The 17,084-nt window shown below is 39.2% G+C and overlaps 2 protein-coding genes across 2 annotated transcripts in view; one reads left to right on the forward strand and one right to left on the reverse strand.

Annotated features, from left to right (window-relative positions):
- Positions 1-802: 802 nt before the first annotated feature.
- LOC148430144 (serine/threonine-protein phosphatase PP1-gamma catalytic subunit A) lies at positions 803-7,920 on the reverse strand. The gene is made up of 7 exons (XM_088436728.1): positions 7,554-7,920; positions 7,209-7,340; positions 6,876-7,106; positions 6,613-6,717; positions 3,979-4,202; positions 3,679-3,813; positions 803-1,441 (listed from the first exon to the last, which is right to left on the reverse strand). The coding sequence occupies exons 1-7, from the start codon at positions 7,606-7,608 to the stop codon at positions 1,352-1,354; spliced, it is 972 nt and encodes a 323-aa protein (XP_088292854.1). The 5' UTR covers positions 7,609-7,920; the 3' UTR covers positions 803-1,351.
- Positions 7,921-14,998: 7,078 nt separating this feature from the next.
- cux2b (cut-like homeobox 2b) overlaps positions 14,999-17,084 on the forward strand; it is a 119,784-nt gene continuing 117,698 nt past the window's right edge. The window contains exon 1 of the mRNA XM_088423702.1: positions 14,999-15,061. Coding sequence (XP_088279828.1) covers positions 14,999-15,061 — 63 coding nt within the window. The remainder of the gene's footprint in view (positions 15,062-17,084) is intronic.

Raw genomic sequence — 17,084 nt, forward strand, 5'->3', positions numbered from 1 at the left:
TGTAATGTTGTAATTTAGAAAAATATTGCATGTGCCTCTTGTGGGTCGGTCTGGGGTAGACGGTCTCATTTCTTAGTCTTATCAGTGGCAGAAGGTCGGGACAAAGCAAGAACTCTGTTTACCTTAACACAGTGCTTCTCAAATCGTGGGTCGGGTCCCCCTGTGGGGGCGCCAGGTGATGCGTGGATGACCCCAGGGAAAAGACTGTTTTTGTCACGTGAAGTGTAATTGCAATAAAATAACATTTTTCATCTTTTTTAGTTTCAGGCACTTTGATGCACTTTTTTCAGTTTTAGACTAAGCTGTAACCCCAAAACACTGAAATATAACTAACGGGAGTTGAAAGTTGAGTTATATCATTTTTCCTTTGTTAATGTTAAAAAGGATACAGGCTAAGGTAGACTTATACAATTTTTAAAAATAATACTTTGTCAATCGAATCCACCCATGGATAGCCTTCATAATTAGTAGTGATGGCTGATACAGCTGAATACATTATAAATGGATAACATTTCAATTTTTTTTCCAAATTCAGCCCTTGATAACATGCTTTTTTTCCCCCCATCCTTTACTGGGTCGTTAGAGAAAGCAAATTTCAATGAACAAAACATCACCTATACCAATCTGCCCCTATTAACAGGCAATAATCAGAATACTCTGATGGGTATTTGGTCTCTAAATGTGTTATTATAGATATTGAACTGCTCCAGTTGACGTACAGTGCCTGTGTTCTTGTATTGCATTGTGATAGTTATCCACATTAGAGGGCAGATGCATTAAAAATAAAACGTTTTTCTGAAAATTCCGTTAAATACACTTAAAAGTTTATTAGAAAGATTGAGACATTAAAAGAGAGCTTTGTTTAGTCGTTTCATTTAGCACAAGACTTGAATAAAAATGTGAAGAGGTGATACAATGATTCAATCTTCCAAGACACTTGACTGTAAATAGACTTAATTTTACAGTAAAGTGGTGTTTGTGACCATCTCGATATTTTGTGGTCATTAATGTCCATTACTGGGAAAAACATGACATGAAAAAAAAAAACCTGCTAAAGTTGTGCACAGCTACAAACAAGGCATTCCTGTGCATAAGTAGCATTATTGTTACGATTTTAATGATTGAACAGTCATATGTGGCAAAGAGTAGCTGCAAAATGGAGTGCAAAACACCTGAGGTTTTCATGGTGAAGTATCAATTTACCCCTGTGGACAAAACAACAACATATTCGGCTTTCAAAGGGAGGGAGTGGACATCTTTACAGTACTGGCAACATGAAGGTTAACAAATCCCTCAAATGCAAAGGACAAAAGTGGGGACACTAACGTGCACCCCACACCCAGCCTATAATTTATTTCTTTGCTTGCTTGGTGATCATATGGCGAGGAGGAGTGACAGGACGGCTGCCGTTGGGCTTCTTCTTCTCAGCTGGTTTCAAAATCTGTGTTAGAAATAGCAGTTATGAGGGTGAATTCAGGATTGCAAGTTGGGGCATTACTGTATATATATTAAAAAAAAAAAACAATCTGAAATCATTACATAAAGTGCATCTGTAGTTTACAAATCAGTATTGGCATTTTTAATGACAAATCAGTTTCAATTAAAACCCAGAGTGTTTCAAACCTATAAAATTCTGAGCTACCAAGTCGTCTTGACATATGAGTTGAATTCATTCAGAGACTTGACACTAAATTTATTGTTACAAGGTGAAAACAAAAACTTTTTAAACAATCCAATAAGACCAAGTATGATAGAAGAAAAACATTTTGTGCATAGTAATTTGAAACCTTAAAACATGTATGATGGATTCTTACGTTTTAAAAAAAAATGAAGTCCTTTAGGAAGTGTCTTCTTGTTTGAAAGCATTCTTAAAATCTGTTGTTGATACCCCATCGACCACTGCAACAACCCACCTGGGATACTTTGAATTTCACCCTGAATTCTAGGGAGTGGGAATCTTTGACTGTCTCGCGACTTGATTCGATTACAATTTTAGGGTCTCCAATTCGATTCAGAATCGATTCATAACGATTGAATCCATGACTGAATCCCATTCAAAATAAATTCGGCCTCGATGTGCAAAGAATCATCATACTACCGGTACTTCATTCTGCAGGGAGACAAAGTGGCTTTTTTTTTTTTTTTTTTTTTACATTTATAAAATTTTAATTTGTAAGGAATATGCCCTTTGCCACAATAATAGCATGTGGACAATTCTTACTATTTGAAGCTAGATTATAAATATATGTATATGTTTTATGGTATAAAATTAAAATGAAGGGAAAATAAAAGGTAGCTCAAGATACATTGTTATGTCAGAGGAAACTAAAAAATGTTGCTCAAACGAAAGTCATTTATGACTCAGAAGATCTGAAAATGAATGTTTTCCAATGAGCAGCTAAATTGAGAGCATGGACAAAGCATGAAACGTGCCAGTTTATTCATGTCGGAGCATATCGGGAGCATTATTAATCCAATTGTAGCATATTAATGAGTACACTATAAACAGTATGTTCACTCATTTACTTGTGAGTAATATAGGTTTGTGAATTAATTTGGAGTTTGTACTCCTTGTTTTGTATTTTATCTTGTTTTATTTTATGTGGACATGCTGTTTTGTGTTGTGCTGATTACGGACCATTTTCTCTCTGTTCTTGTTTGAATATTTGTTCCTGATTAGCTCATTTAATTCACGTGAGTGCAAGAGAACGAGGATAGTCAGGGTGTCATTGTTGATCTATTGACTCAACAACGACAGCCGCCTTTCAACTATATAGATTTTAGTAGCTTCAATGTGGTTGGGACGCGCGATAGGGAAAAGCCACATTCAATGCATATGCAATCACCAGATCCGCGACGGTTAAATTTACATTTGCAGCTGTGAAAAGCTTTTAATCAGGATGGATTGGTTGAATTTTCTCCATTGTTTGTTCTTGTGTGTCCTGCCACGCAGGCTTGACTTTCCAAAATGGGCTGTGTGGTGAGGTCACGGCAATGCGCGCCTCTGGCGTAGTACGGAAGCAGACAGGAAGCGAATCAATTTAATTTTGTATATAACTTATCGATTTAGGGATATATATTGATTTAAATAACAGTAAATCCCAATTCTCATGAGAATTGATTTCTTGGCACACCCTACTGAATTCCATGCTGGCAAAGTAGTAGTACTGTATTGTATGCTGTTTCATTACATGGGCTCATGTGACCCCCCCCCCCCCCCTTTTTTTTTTTAATGAACAGGGTATATCAGTCACTGTCACTGCAGATTGTTACATGGAGATGTTACATTCCTATGTTACATCTACCCTGAACAAGTTTCCAAACCTTAAAAAAAACTTGGTTTCAATGCTGGCTGTACAAGAATCGCTTGGTAACTGTGTGACCTCAAGATTTCGTAGCATTCCCTGGTCCCTTCAATCACAGATTTGTCTTTTTGAGTTATCCCAACAAGAAATTATTTCAAGCATAAAATGCAAACGATTTGACTAAGACCTCTGAAAGAATTGAAACAGAGAACTCAGGATGAAATTCACAGTAACCCAACAGATATGTTGCAGCGGTCAATGAAGGAATCGCAAGGATTTGATTTCAATAGATTTCAAGGCTACATTCCTACAGGACACCTATACAAATCACACACAAAAAAAAAATCCATGAAAATAAAACAAGGTACGTTACCTGAAAAGAACACATGAGGGTCTCATCCACACTCATCATTGCACCAGCATTGTCAAACTCCCCACAGTAATTTGGTGCAGAGAACAGAGTGACAAGCTGCCTTTTGGCAAAAAACTCATAGCCGTCCTCAACAACCTGCAAAGCCAGCAAAAATTTCAAACTATTCCATACAGTGTGCTAAACACTTTGAAATCCATTCTACTGAAGGGTAGTTGTTATAAGGGGATCTAACCCCTAAATACAAAATCCCAGGAAATGTAAACGTGGTCTCAGTCACATTTGATATCGTTCTAAAATTACCTGATGAGCACGACAAATCAGATCCAGGTCATGCTTATGCAGAAACTTGGCCACCACCTCTGAGCCAAAGGTAAATGATACACCTCGGTCATTCTCCCCCCAGCCTAACACATCCTTGTCCGGATCAGACCAGAGCAAGTCACAGAGCAAGCCCTGGTCAGGGACGTCAGTGGGGCGCATGATGCGTCTGATCTGCTCCATGGACTGAAGGTCAGGAGAAAGTCCTGTACAAAAAAAGAGACAAGTACAAATAATAAACATTGTGATTCTGGCCATTGTCAGTCAACTTAAGTTTACATACCGCACAGAGCTCAGTCAAGGACAAATAAAAAAGACTGACGTCAAAGTGACTGTTTGTTTTTAGGGATGTTGGATACGACTGCTTTTCAGATCGATACCAGTTTAAGTGCTCAACTCTTAAGCAGCCATTAATACAGATTCCGGGTGCCAATAAACTCGTACTTTTGATTAATAAATTTCCAATCATCACTTGACAGATATTTTTAATTCTTTAAAACACACACACACATACATATATACATATATACATATATATATATATATATATATATATATATATATATTGTCACATGTCATGTAGATGATCAGATTGTGTGGTTATGAAGTCCCCAATTAAATAATTAATATACAAAGAATGTAGAGTACATTATGTTAAGTGTCAAACTGTCAATACAACATAATTAAACATCAAGTAAAAAACACTGCCTTTACGTTAGTCCTATTCGAGCCTTTCAGTCCGATGACCAGCTGCTGCTGGCTCCACCTAGGACTAAGTTAAAGACTCGTGGCGACCGAGCCTTTTCAACAGCCGCCCCAAGGCTCTGGAAGAGTCTGCCACTGTCCATTAGATCCGCCCAGACCCTTGTTGCTTTTAAATCCCTTTTAAAAACGTACTGTACAACTTCTCACTTGCTTTAAATACACCTTGAAAGTTGACATTGCTGAAGTGCTGTGTTATCTATATCTTAGTCGGTTTGTGTGTTTTATGTTTTTTTTTTTTTTCCAGATTTCTATTTTGCACTTTTATTTTTTTACTGTAGGGCACTTTGGTTGACTATGCGAACATTAGAAGAGGGCTGCCATCACCTTTGGCAATTCAGTGAAGCCAGTTGTTACGGCTCTTAATAAAACGATCGTCCGTATAGAAACTGCTTTAGCGATCTGAATTGCCGACTGCCGACGGAAGAAACCCTTTCTTTTGAAGTCTCGCGGCATTGTGGTCATATTAGTTGCGGCCCCAACGTTGAATTAAAGTCTAATCCGTACATGATCAAAGATGACTGCAATGGAGAGTTTACACTTGAAATACCATTTTATTATAAAAGAAATCTAGGGAAGAGGTTTCCAACGGTCTGGTGAATGTCACCTTTGCTCCTCTTGTTTCTGCCTACTGACTGTGTGTTGACAACGAGAGCGTCAGGGTGCGGTTCATGAGTTTCAGAGCGCGTGCCTGTAGAATTTTAATCTACTCCCGCCACAACTCCCACCCTACAGGCACGTTTGTGTCAGTCATGAAGCGCACCCACAGCAAAAGGCACACAAGCACACACATTGTCGGCGCAGAGACAGACAGTAAGGAGCAGACGTTTGCCAGTCTGTTGGAAATGTCTTACCTAGATTTCTTTTATAATAAAATGGTATTTCAAGTGTAAACTCTCCATTGTAATAATCTTTAATCATGTACAGATTGTGGGTGCATTGCATTTGTGCGTGTGTAAGCAGGTGGAGGTCCTTTGTGTGCTCTGGTTGGAACGGGCATATTACGGGACAGCTAAGCGGGGTCTTACAACATTGAGCGGGGGGCGTGTTTACATTGTATTGGCAGGCGCTGACAGCGCAAGCATTAATAGAAATACGGTTCGGTTTATTGTTTTGGAGTTGCCACGTTCAGTTGTGAAGTTGTAAGCAAAATAAAAGCCACGTTGTTGAGCCATACGAGTCTGACGGCTCTTTGATCTGAGCTGTTTTGTGGATAAGGTGCTCCAGCACAGCCTACGCAGTCTCTCTCTCTCTCTCTCTCTCTCTCCCCAACAAGTTCACTACTGTAGTGTGTAAGATTTAATAATTTAAGATTTACCTAAATTTGTGTACTGCAGTAATATTTGTCTTAAATAATATGTATAGCATGAAGACGTTTTGCATTAAAAAAAAAAGTTTTTGTTTGTTTTTTTAATTGTGAAAAATGGGAGCACTACTTCACGGATTTTCAGCTATCTTTTAATGTGAAAAATGGGAGCGCTACTTCACAGATTTTCAGCTATCGTTGCTGGTCCCAGAACGTATCAACCGCGATAAACAAGTGTTCACTGTACTTCTAATTAAGTGGCAACTCTAGGTGTCAATTTTAGGTTTCAATGGTAATTACTACCTGCTGGATGTAACTATAAAATAACTTGTAATTTAACTTAGTTTAAAAAAAAAAAAACATGCAATAACAAAAGTCTTGGAACTATTTTGCAACTTTCACCCAACATTCATCACAGTAAATGTGTGATTACTTTGCAAGGACTAAAGCCTACTGTCTGAAACATTTGGTTTTATTTTTGAATGTTTTTGAAAAGAATACAAGTCTGTTTTTTGTTTTGTTTTTTTGGCTCAAACAACAAACCCCACCTCCATGACAGCAAAAGATCTTCTCATCCACAATGGCGGCAATCGGGAGGCAGTTAAAACAGTCTGTAAAAGTCTTCCAGAGCTTGATATTGTACCTTCTTTTACCTAAAGAATAAAGAAAACAGGCAAATTAAATTATTATTTAGGTCAATGCAGTAAATAAGAACACAAATGTCACTGAGCGTGTTAGTCATGTCATTGAGCATGTTAGTCTGATGCGAGGAAAGACATGTTTGCTAAGTGTACAGTAAAAGACAACTCACACTCATCATAAAAGCCATATATTCTGTTGATTGAAGCACACTCATGGTTCCCCCTTAACAGGAAGAAGTTCTCAGGGTATTTGATTTTGTAGGCAAGCAGAAGGCAGATGGTTTCCAGTGACTGCTTTCCCCTGTCCACATAGTCTCCCAAAAATAGATAGTTGCTTTCTGGAGGGAACCCCCCATACTCAAACAACCTCAGCAAATCATAGTATTGCCCGTGGATGTCACCTGATATACAAAACAGAGTTATCAGTCATAGGACTGGATTTATATTTTTGTATTTTAAGAGTGTACAATTTTTCTGTTAGAAAATATATTTAGTCAACTTACCGCATATCTTGAGAGGGGCTTCAAGCTCTAGAAGAATGGGTTGACTCAAGAAGATTTCCCTGGATTTCAGGCACAATCCACGAATCTCATTCTCCTGCAGTTGAACGTTCTTTCCGGGTTTAGCGCCCCTCACTGATTCACAAAAACATACCACAAACGTCAAGTGACTCGCTTCTTATATTAAACGGACGTATAACGCGCAAACTGTGTGCGGTGGTTTACGATTGAATATCGTAAATGAAAAATTTGGAAACAACGACGTGAAAGGCTTCTGAAACTATTGACAAAACACGCTAGCTGGATGCGCCCCAACATTGTTGAACATTTTGGATAAAACGGACTTACCTTCCAGAAGACGTTGAATTATGCTGTCTATATTGAGTTTGTCGACATCGGCCATCGTGGTGTTGTTGTTAAATTTATCAAAAGAAGTCGAATCTAGGTCTCCGCGGTAAGTGCTAGCTCTCCTAGCATTAGCAACGCCAGCGTCTCTCTTTCCCGGTAGAGGGCGAATATGTTGGTTTGAATGTAGCCACCTTTTGACCACTTAATACATTACCGAGGTAAGTAGTCTTAAAAATCTACATCTAAATATTAGACATTAATCAGAAGGTGGACTAATGTGTACGGTCAACGATTACACAAGAATCCCTTCACTATTTTTTTACTGCCGCACCTTGTAGAAACTGGCAGGCAGCGGTTTTCGGCAAGCAACCATGCTGCCCCCTGCTGGAATGGAGGCAATCAAAAAACCGGAAACGATTATCCATGAATACACAACTGCTTCTCAGGTTGTCCCTCGTTTAGAATAACAGAAACAGTTGACGCAGATGCACATGGGGAGTTTAAGAAATAGTTTTTGAAAGAATTAAGTGTAACGGGTGCTCGAAATAGCCGATACTAAAAATAATAGCAACACTTTCCACTTTCTGTTTTAGCCTCTATTTTTGTTTAATATTCCTGTTCTATTGTGCAAAGACTGGACCACTACAACCAGGGACCCAAAGAGAAGGGCAGTAAATTACCTGGAATCTTTTCTGTTTTCTGTTTGGAATCTTTTCTGTTTGGAAAGGAGAGGCGTAAACTTGGTAAATCAGAAAGTGCCAGAAAGCATACAAGGAAAGAAGCTAAGAATAAGTGTGACTGAGAAGACCAACAAGAGGAGACAAGAATACAAGGAGATGCGACATAGAGCAAAAGTCGAATTGTCAAAGGCCAAACAAGGCATATGATAGATAGCATGTATGCCAGGTTGGACTGTAAAGAAGTATACACAATGTTTTGGCAACAGTTTTTTTTTTTTTAAAACAGGTGTAAAATACTTGAAAACTCCTCACCTTTGTGTCTCTCCAAACATATTCTTGAGTATTCATCCATCCATTTTCTGGAGCCGCTTATCCTCACAAGGGTCTCAGGCTAGCTGGTGCCTATCCCAGCTGGCTTCAGGCAGTAGGCTGGTTGCTCGCCAATTGTGGGGCACACAGAGACGAATAACCATTCAGGCACCCAATCACACCTAAGGACAATTTAGTATGTCGAATACACCTTCCATGCATGTTTTTGGAGTGTGGAAGGAAGCCGGAGAGAACCCACACGGGCTTGGGGAGAACATGCCAACTCCACACAGGAAAGCCAGTGTGAGGTGGATGTGAACTCTGGACCCTTTAAGTCTGAGGCGGATGTGCTATTCACTGTGCCACCGAGCCACCTATTGATAATATTCAGATAGGTCCTTTTTTTTTTTTTTTTTTTTACCCACATATGAAGGCAGAAGAGGGTGTGGTCCACTCCTTGTACTCATTCACAAAGAAAAAAAATGAGTCGGAAACAGACGTCTTTGGGATCGGCAAAATGAGCTTTCAGCTTTGAAGATGAAAAAAGCTTTTAACAGGCAATACCAGGACTCCTACTTGAAATAATGATTTCTCATGATAAGGACTTGTTTTGTTACCAAACCAGGTGACTCTAGATGAAGGAAGGCAAATGCCACGCTGAGCACTAATTGATCACTCAAAGACAAGGATTATGTTTAGTTATTTACGCAACTAACAGAACTTCAAAATAAGTGCAGGGCAATGAAATCATGTTGGAGTCAGAGGTGCCCACAATCCCACATACTTAAACTACAACGCCACTTGAGATCACCTACGTCAGTATTTACAAGTAATATCCATCCATCCCTCCAATTTCTATAGTTGCTTATAATCACAAGGGCCGCAGGCTTGAATTGAACTTAGGTCCCTTAACTGTTAGGCGAATGTGCAAACCACTCATCCACCGAGTCGCTACATGCAAAATCTCTGGAGTTAAATGCGTGCTCAGAGATGTCACAATTTAATATCGTGCTTAATTTGTATACGCCTGCTTTGACTGACTCCTGGAAAGCAATTTTACAAGGCAGTGATTCTTTGATTGCTGCAACAACATTTGGATCACTGGAAGCGCTCATTATTAAAAAAAAAAAATGTCACAGGAATAACGCTGGGTGATTCAACATTCACAAGGTGACTCACTCAACCACTTCCGGTGGGGAAAAGTGAATTTGCTCCTTTTTTGCTCTTTTTTTCTTTTGTGCTCTTTTTCCTCCTATGTCAGGGGTGTTCAATCTCGGTCCTCGAGGGCTGCTGTCCTGCAGGTTTTCCAGGATTCTTTCCCTGACACACCTTATTCAAATAATCAGGATTGTCATCAGGCTTCTGCTGAGCTTGCTGATGACCTGATCATTTGAATCACGTGTGTTAAGGAAAGAAAGCTAGAAAAGATGCAGGTTACCGGCCCTTGAGGACTGGGATTGGACACCCCTTGTCCTATGTGCTCCGTTTTTCTTGTGTGTTTCTCTTTTGGAATGTTCTTGTTTTTTTTTTTTTTGCTTGCATTTCACCTTTGGTAATGTGTTTTTTCCTTTTGTTGCTGATTACTTTGTTTTTCTGCTTAGCTTTTGTTTTCAAGTTTGCAACTCAGGGCCACCGTAGTTTTGGGTCAACATGCAAGGGCCAACAACTCCCGCCCTAGAAGGAGGACTTCCCCCGTGTCCCCGACTACTGCTTGGCAGATGAAATGGAACGATTAACAATACTTAGGTAAGATACTTCAGAGTTATTTTAACGCATACTGACAGGAAAATCTACTTTTAGAATAAAATCTTTGAGAACACTCAAACGTATATCAGTCATAGCAGTGGTTCTCAAAGTGGGGTCCACGGAACCCTGGGCAGCCGTGGCCTGACTGCAGGGGGTCAGTGAAATAATTTGGGTGTTATGGAACTGATTTAGTTTATCTTATAACAGTTACAGATTTGTGCCTTGTTTGGCGTAGTCTTTATGTTTTGTTGATAGTGCGTTTTGTGGTGGAGAGGGACGGTGTGGAGCAGTTGCTACCGGTGCATACGCATTGTTCCTTTTCTTTGTGAGATCTGGCCCACGAGTTCGTGAGTTGTGTTTTCTTTGTTGGAATGTTGTCATTAATGCTAATATGCCCAAAATGAACTAGCTAATGTTAGTTTTTATCTTCAGCATGGTATACTACTGTATACTGTTACCTTGTATGCGTTTAGCTCGTTAGCATTTTTGTTTGTGTTAGGTATTTCCTTTTGGTAAATGTTAGCAAATGCAAGTCTTTTGCATTGATAATCATGCTCCTTTGCATCTCATTAACATATTGTATCGAAAGGAATGTTACTTGTAATTCAGTTATATGATAGACTTAATCCATGCAGTTTGTTTACATTTTGTAAGATATATAATTTTTTGCACATGGGACTTACCTGTGTTATTTTTGGTTTATTTTCTTTTCTTTACAATTTTACAACATAAATAAGAGCTGTACTGTACAGTCATCTGGTATCAGCTCAGTGTCGAGGTGCTGCTCCTCCGAGTTGAAAGTACCAGTTGAGGTGGTTCGGGCATCTGGTTAGGATGCCCCCAGAGGTGAGGTGTTATGGGCATGTCCCACAGGGAGGAGGCCCTGGGGACGCCTCCGGACACGCTGGAGGGACTATGTCTCTCAGCTGGCCCGGGAACGCCTGGGGATAATCCCAGACGAGCGGGACAAAGCGGCTGGGGAAGTGGAAGTCTGGGCTTCCTTGCTCAAGCTGCTGCCCCCAGGACCTAACCCCAGAATACAGCAGTAGAAGGTGAATGGACAGATGAATGTACTGTACTACTGACACAAGTAAATGAAAGAAGAGTTACACTCATTTGCTGTTCCTTGTCTGTCCACCTAAATATAAGCCATTGTAATATCTAGAAAGGACAGTAGATTGGGTGATTAATAAAAAAATATAGATATTTGTGTTCATCCATCCATCCATTTTCTATAGCTGCTTATCCTCACAAGGGTCGCAGGCTCGCTAGCGCCTATCTCAGCTGGCTCCGGGCAGTAGGCAGGGACACCCTGAAATGGTTCCCAGTCAATCGCAAGGCACACAGTGACAAACAACCACATGTCCAATCACACCTAAGGACATTAATTTTTATTTTATATTCAATTGTGAATGTATTCACGACTCTTCAATAAAGCAATCAATTCAACCAGTTTAATGTATTTTTAAAAATAATGATTTGTCAAAATGTGTTTTGTATCTACAATTACTTGCTAACAAGGCGATGAAGCCAGCAAAGCTAAAGCGACATTTTAATTTCCTAATGTAATTATTTTTTTTTCTTACTAAATAATTGGCAGCAAACTTTATGGGGCAAATTGACCAGGTTTTTATAAGAGGCGTGCAATTTTTATTTTCTAAACTTCAGTATAGCTGAAAATAACAAATATACTTATTGTCAAATTTAATATGTTGCTGAATAAAAAGGGCACTTATGTTCGGCTTGAATTTTTTTTTCCCGCACATATTTGCAATGGGGGTCCTTGGAAAATTTATTTTTTAAAAGGGGTCCCTGACTATAAGACGGACGTTTGCGTTCGAAGGCATCTACCAATAAAAAAATGTCCACTAGATAGCGCCAGCCAACTGTATTCAATCCCACCCGAAAAAGACTGGCTCAAAACTAAACTGGTTTTCTACATATTATTTTTTTTTTTATCAGGGATGAAATACATGCTCTATTTTCAAATGCGCGTTTCATAAACGTCATTTAGATTTTCTACTGCATTAAGATATTTTGGTACAATGACATACGTCGTCCTCACGATTTAACTTATCATGATGTACTCGACATGATTCTCTACATAGTATAAAAATATATTTTCAATACATAATAATTCAAAAGATATCTTTCCATCTATCCATCCATTTTCTACAGCCGATTATCCCCTCTAGAGTCGCTGGTTTATCACAAAGTACAGTATTGTGATAATTAAAACTTCTGCTTAAAATCATATGTTTAAAGAAATAAATGACAATATTATATGATGCCAATTACTTAGTAACAGACATGACCACATGATCTGTAGGAAGCATACCAAGCATCCCATATTCTAGCATACAACGGAAAACTTCACTTTTTTCAGACCCCAGTATAACAATACAACAATTATGTGTCATTGCAGTGCTTTTTATCAATGGTGGAAGAGGCTGAAATAATTTCATGCTGAATATGCTATTGTGTCCACTAAAAATTGATACCATTTAACTTGATTTTGCTATGTATTTTACTTTTTTTTGCAGAATGTTCTTATGAAGTGTGTGTTAATGTTGTTGGCAGCAGCCACTTTGCTGAAAAGTGTTTCTGGTTTGTCCAAAACAGAGACAGCAAGCGGAGTCAAAGGAGACAGTACGGAATGTCCTAGAATAGTGTGTTCTTGTGTGCTTCACTCCCATCCCATCTGACATAGAACCCTCACCCCTCTGATAATCCGTTGTTTTGAAGAACGTTTTGATATAATCACAAGGAAACACTGTGTGTTTGCACTAATTACTTCATGTCATCTTCTGAAAAGACAGTCGATATCATATTAATGCTTGATGCTGAATAAAAGGTATTTCTAGGAAAATGTGTAAAAACTCCAGCGATTACTAATCCTCTTACTCAAATTGATGACATTCATCTACCATAACAGTGGTTCTCAATGATGTACCCCCCCTTGAAAGCTTTGTTTCAGCCAGGTAACCCCAAACCAGAGCAAAACATTTGCTCCCCCCTGATTTATTGTTTTATTTCTGGCTTGTCAGTTTAAAATTGGCATGACTAAAGACAATGTGAGCCATATAAAACTTAAAAAATAAAGGCATACAATGTTTTGCAAAGACGTCACTGTAACAGTTTATTAATACATTGATTAATATTGTAATTAATTTGCTTTGTTTCGATTAGTTTGTTTTTAATTTGAAAATTAAAAAAATATTGCCCTTGTAACAGCAGTATATTAGATTGGCTGAGATCTTCAGAAACACTTTTTTAAAATCACACGTACCCTTTGAAGAATCTTCATGCACCTCCAGGGGCACACAGAGTTGTACCCTCATTTGAGATCCACTCTATTCCATGACTAATACAAGATTCCCGGACACATCAATTCTTTGTTTTAAATCTTTTAGTCAAGATTCACCAATAATCATAGATCTAAAACACAACTATAATTTCCACACACAATTGCCCTAACTGTTGTCTGTAGCAGAATATCTGATCACTTATCTCCCCGAGGTACCAAAATATTACTCACACTCACATCATTTTTAAATGGAATATCACGCATAAGCTAAGGGTTAACTGTAAGGCTGGTGATCAGGATATGGGCACGAAGCGTAAATCAATAAAACTAACTTTCCTATGAATGTTCTGTTCAAGTTTTAATGAATGTAATGTCATGCTCTTGACCCTCTGGTGTCAGCAGCACTTACCACTTGTTTTATGCAGTCATTGTTTGTCCAGAACACTATCTTTTTTGAAGCAATAACACCCCTGTAAGTAAATAATTTGACAAAAATGCTAGCTGTCCATATGCTCATGACATGACACATAATATGAGGATGCAATAAGGTTTTGTGCCTATTATTATTATTATTATTATTATTATTAGTAGTAGTAGTAGTAGTAGTAGTAGTAGTAGTAGTAGTAGTAGTAGTAGTAGTAGTAGTAGTAGTAGTAGTAGTAGTAGTAGTAGTAGTCGTCGTCGTCGTCGTCATAGTTGTTGTAGCAGTATATTTGCAATTGCAAGCCATCAACATACATTCTGCACTATATTTTTCAGAAGATCTGAATCACACATTCTAACGGAATAAAAACTCACATTTTAGTGGTATTTACTCGAAAATATCTTATAGTTTAAGTATATTGTAGAGCGATGCTATTTTGTAAAACGTAATGAAATTGGTAAGTTATACTTTCTGTGGTTACACTTTAAATATAGTCTTTCACTTAATACAACGAGTGACTAATGTATTTTATTGGCTACTCACTGATAGAAAGTGAGCTCAAAGAGAAACAAGTAAGTGGGCTTGGCTAAATTCCCTGAACTGCACTGATCTACTCATCATCTCCTTCTTTCCTTTTTTCAGACGCCATCGATTTGCCACGGGCTTTACGTCAGTATTGATAACTTTGCCAAAGCAAAATCAAGTGCAATTTTCCAGTTAATGTGGACGCAGGCTCGGACCCAATCAGTCGGCGTTTGCTTTTAAAGTCGGGTTAGCATCATTTACTTTTTAATCTCATCAGCTTTTGTACTTCTAAACATTCGAATAAGAAGTGATGCCAAACATATCGGCGGTAGTGTGTCTTGTCAAACTGGCACCCGTGCCCATCAAGGCGCTTTAACTGGGGGGTGGGGGGGTGGGGGATCCAGCCCACATATTTATTGCAGCCTCTGAAAAAAAAATCTCAATATCCCCCAAGATGGCCGCCGATGTAGGATCGATGTTTCAATATTGGAAGAAATTTGATCTACGGCGCCTTCAGGTTAGTGCCTTTCTCCTTATTCTCTCTTGTTTCTTCAAATGACAAGTGTTGTGTAGTGCTTGGAAGTGTCTCGGGTCTTTTTGGGTGACTGTGAGAGTGAAAGCAGCGTGCTTTGCATCGCTACTTATTAGAAATTGATCCGTGTTCTGCCTTTGTTCGGTTCAATCATTGATCAGCGTGGAGCGACCGCGGAGCAGCACAGCTTCCGCGAGCCACACCGATCTGGGATCAGCACCGCGGACAGCACTGTTATTTCTGCTTTTTGGGCTAAAATCTCGACAGCGAGCCGTTCGCACGGCTGTGCTCACATGTACGGAAACTTTTAATGCGCCGTCGAGTCGCTCTTCTTGCATGGGAACTTTTCATACAGCTTCGTGGTTTATGCGGTCTGTGTTCGACTGACGTCGCGGAGCTACTGTCTGCACCGGTTTTTAGCTCTAATTCGCAATTGTATGTTCTTGTAGATCCTCACAGTCGACAAACGGGCAAGTTTTTTTTTGCAAGTTTTTTTTTTCTTTTTTTTCAAACGAAGGCAATTGCAAGTGTTTCATTTATCCGAAACACGTTGGTTGTAACGCGTGGACTGGACATTGAGGTTCGGTGTTGAAAAACAAGCAAACAAACACGTTTTTTGGATGGAACACGTCGTCTTTGAAGCCTCCATGCGATCATCTGCTGGACTTTTGTAGCACAGAAATGTGCCTGAACGGCTAGCGTGGGGAATGTGGCAGGTGAGCAGACTACATTGCACATATCGTATAGCATGAACACGTTAGCCGCAAAGTTGAATTGGTGAACCACAGTACTAGGCGGTTTATTTATTTGCTATTTTGTTTTTAGAAACCAGTGATGGTTGAAATCATCCGTGGTTTCCGCTCCCCGCCCTCTTGGTACCGTCTCCCCCGAAGCCGCAGAGGGCTGCTGCTTTTTTTTTTTTTTTTTTTTTTGGGGGGGGGGGGGGGGGAGCTGTGTAATTGTATTCCCCGCTAATGTTTGTAAATCAGCCTCGGCCGGCACAAGGGCACCATCTCCGCCGTCTGACTGATGTCGTGCATCATGACAAATGACAGGAGCATGGCAGCCCGCCCCCTCGCCGAAGCTTACCGAGCAGCAACAATCACATCTGGTGTGTGTATGTGTGATGGTGTCGAGTGTTATTGCAGCTCCTGGGCGCTGGACCGCCCTGTCATCTTGGCCACCGTCACATGCTTGGAGCTGGTTCTCCCATCGAAAAGGACCGAGTAGCGAGCTTTTTCATCAAATTGCACCGAGTAGAAATTCCCAGCTCCCCTTCAGCTCCTAACCTATTCTTACAGTCCGCAAAAAAGTGTGACCTTAATCTTTTTGCGATAAAGCATATACTGTACTTACCTTTAACAGTAGAATTTTATGGAATCAATACATTCAATACATGAGCCACACAAATTATCATAATCACTGTCTCTTGGCACATCTAATACGATTCCACACTAAAGCTGTACCAAAATAATCTGCCTTGCTATGCTAATATTGCTCCTTTATTTCATATTGTGTCTTTTTACCTGATTAGTTTTCAGATACTACACTCCATCATACTGAGAGATGAGTTAAATGTTTTGGCTCATGTTGTGAATGTCAAATTTGCAAACACCGTGAAACTGCAGTCACAATAGTAAACATTAATAAAAGAATACAAAGCTATTTTTTGATACAATTCTAACATCAATATTAAATTTAATTGTGCACCTAATGTTGCGCCTCCTTTAAAACGTTCAATAGTCTTGCTCAGTTCTTTTTTTATCTACATTTAAAAAATTCAAGATGCGAATTATTCAAGCTGTTGTTTTAGTTGTTTAGAAATATGTTGCGTCATACTGTGAAGCATTTCTAATCCCTGCCTTAATCACAGATCAAGTTTTGATGCAGAGAATTTTAACTCACTGTAAAAAAACAAACAATGATAAGCACATTGTCAAATGACTATATCAGACAGTGTAAATAAAAACTCTAAAATCTTCATCTCTACTGCAGCTTGTATCTGGCT

The sequence above is a fragment of the Hippichthys cyanospilos genome, chromosome 1 (assembly GCF_059441005.1).
Source record: "Hippichthys cyanospilos isolate Australia breed blue-spotted pipefish chromosome 1, RoL_Hcya_1.0, whole genome shotgun sequence".
NCBI classification, from domain to species: Eukaryota; Metazoa; Chordata; class Actinopteri; order Syngnathiformes; family Syngnathidae; genus Hippichthys; species Hippichthys cyanospilos.

Excerpts from the sequence above, each read along its gene's own strand:
- LOC148430144 (XM_088436728.1), bottom strand. The coding sequence starts at position 7,608 with ATGGCCGATGTCGACAAACTCAATATAGACAGCATAATTCAACGTCTT. Across the intron at positions 6,718-6,875 it reads ATATGGCTTTTATGATGAGT|GTAAAAGAAGGTACAATATC; the intron begins GTGAGTTGTCTT and ends TTTATTCTTTAG. Across the intron at positions 4,203-6,612 it reads GATCTTTTGCTGTCATGGAG|GACTTTCTCCTGACCTTCAG; the intron begins GTGGGGTTTGTT and ends TTTTTTGTACAG.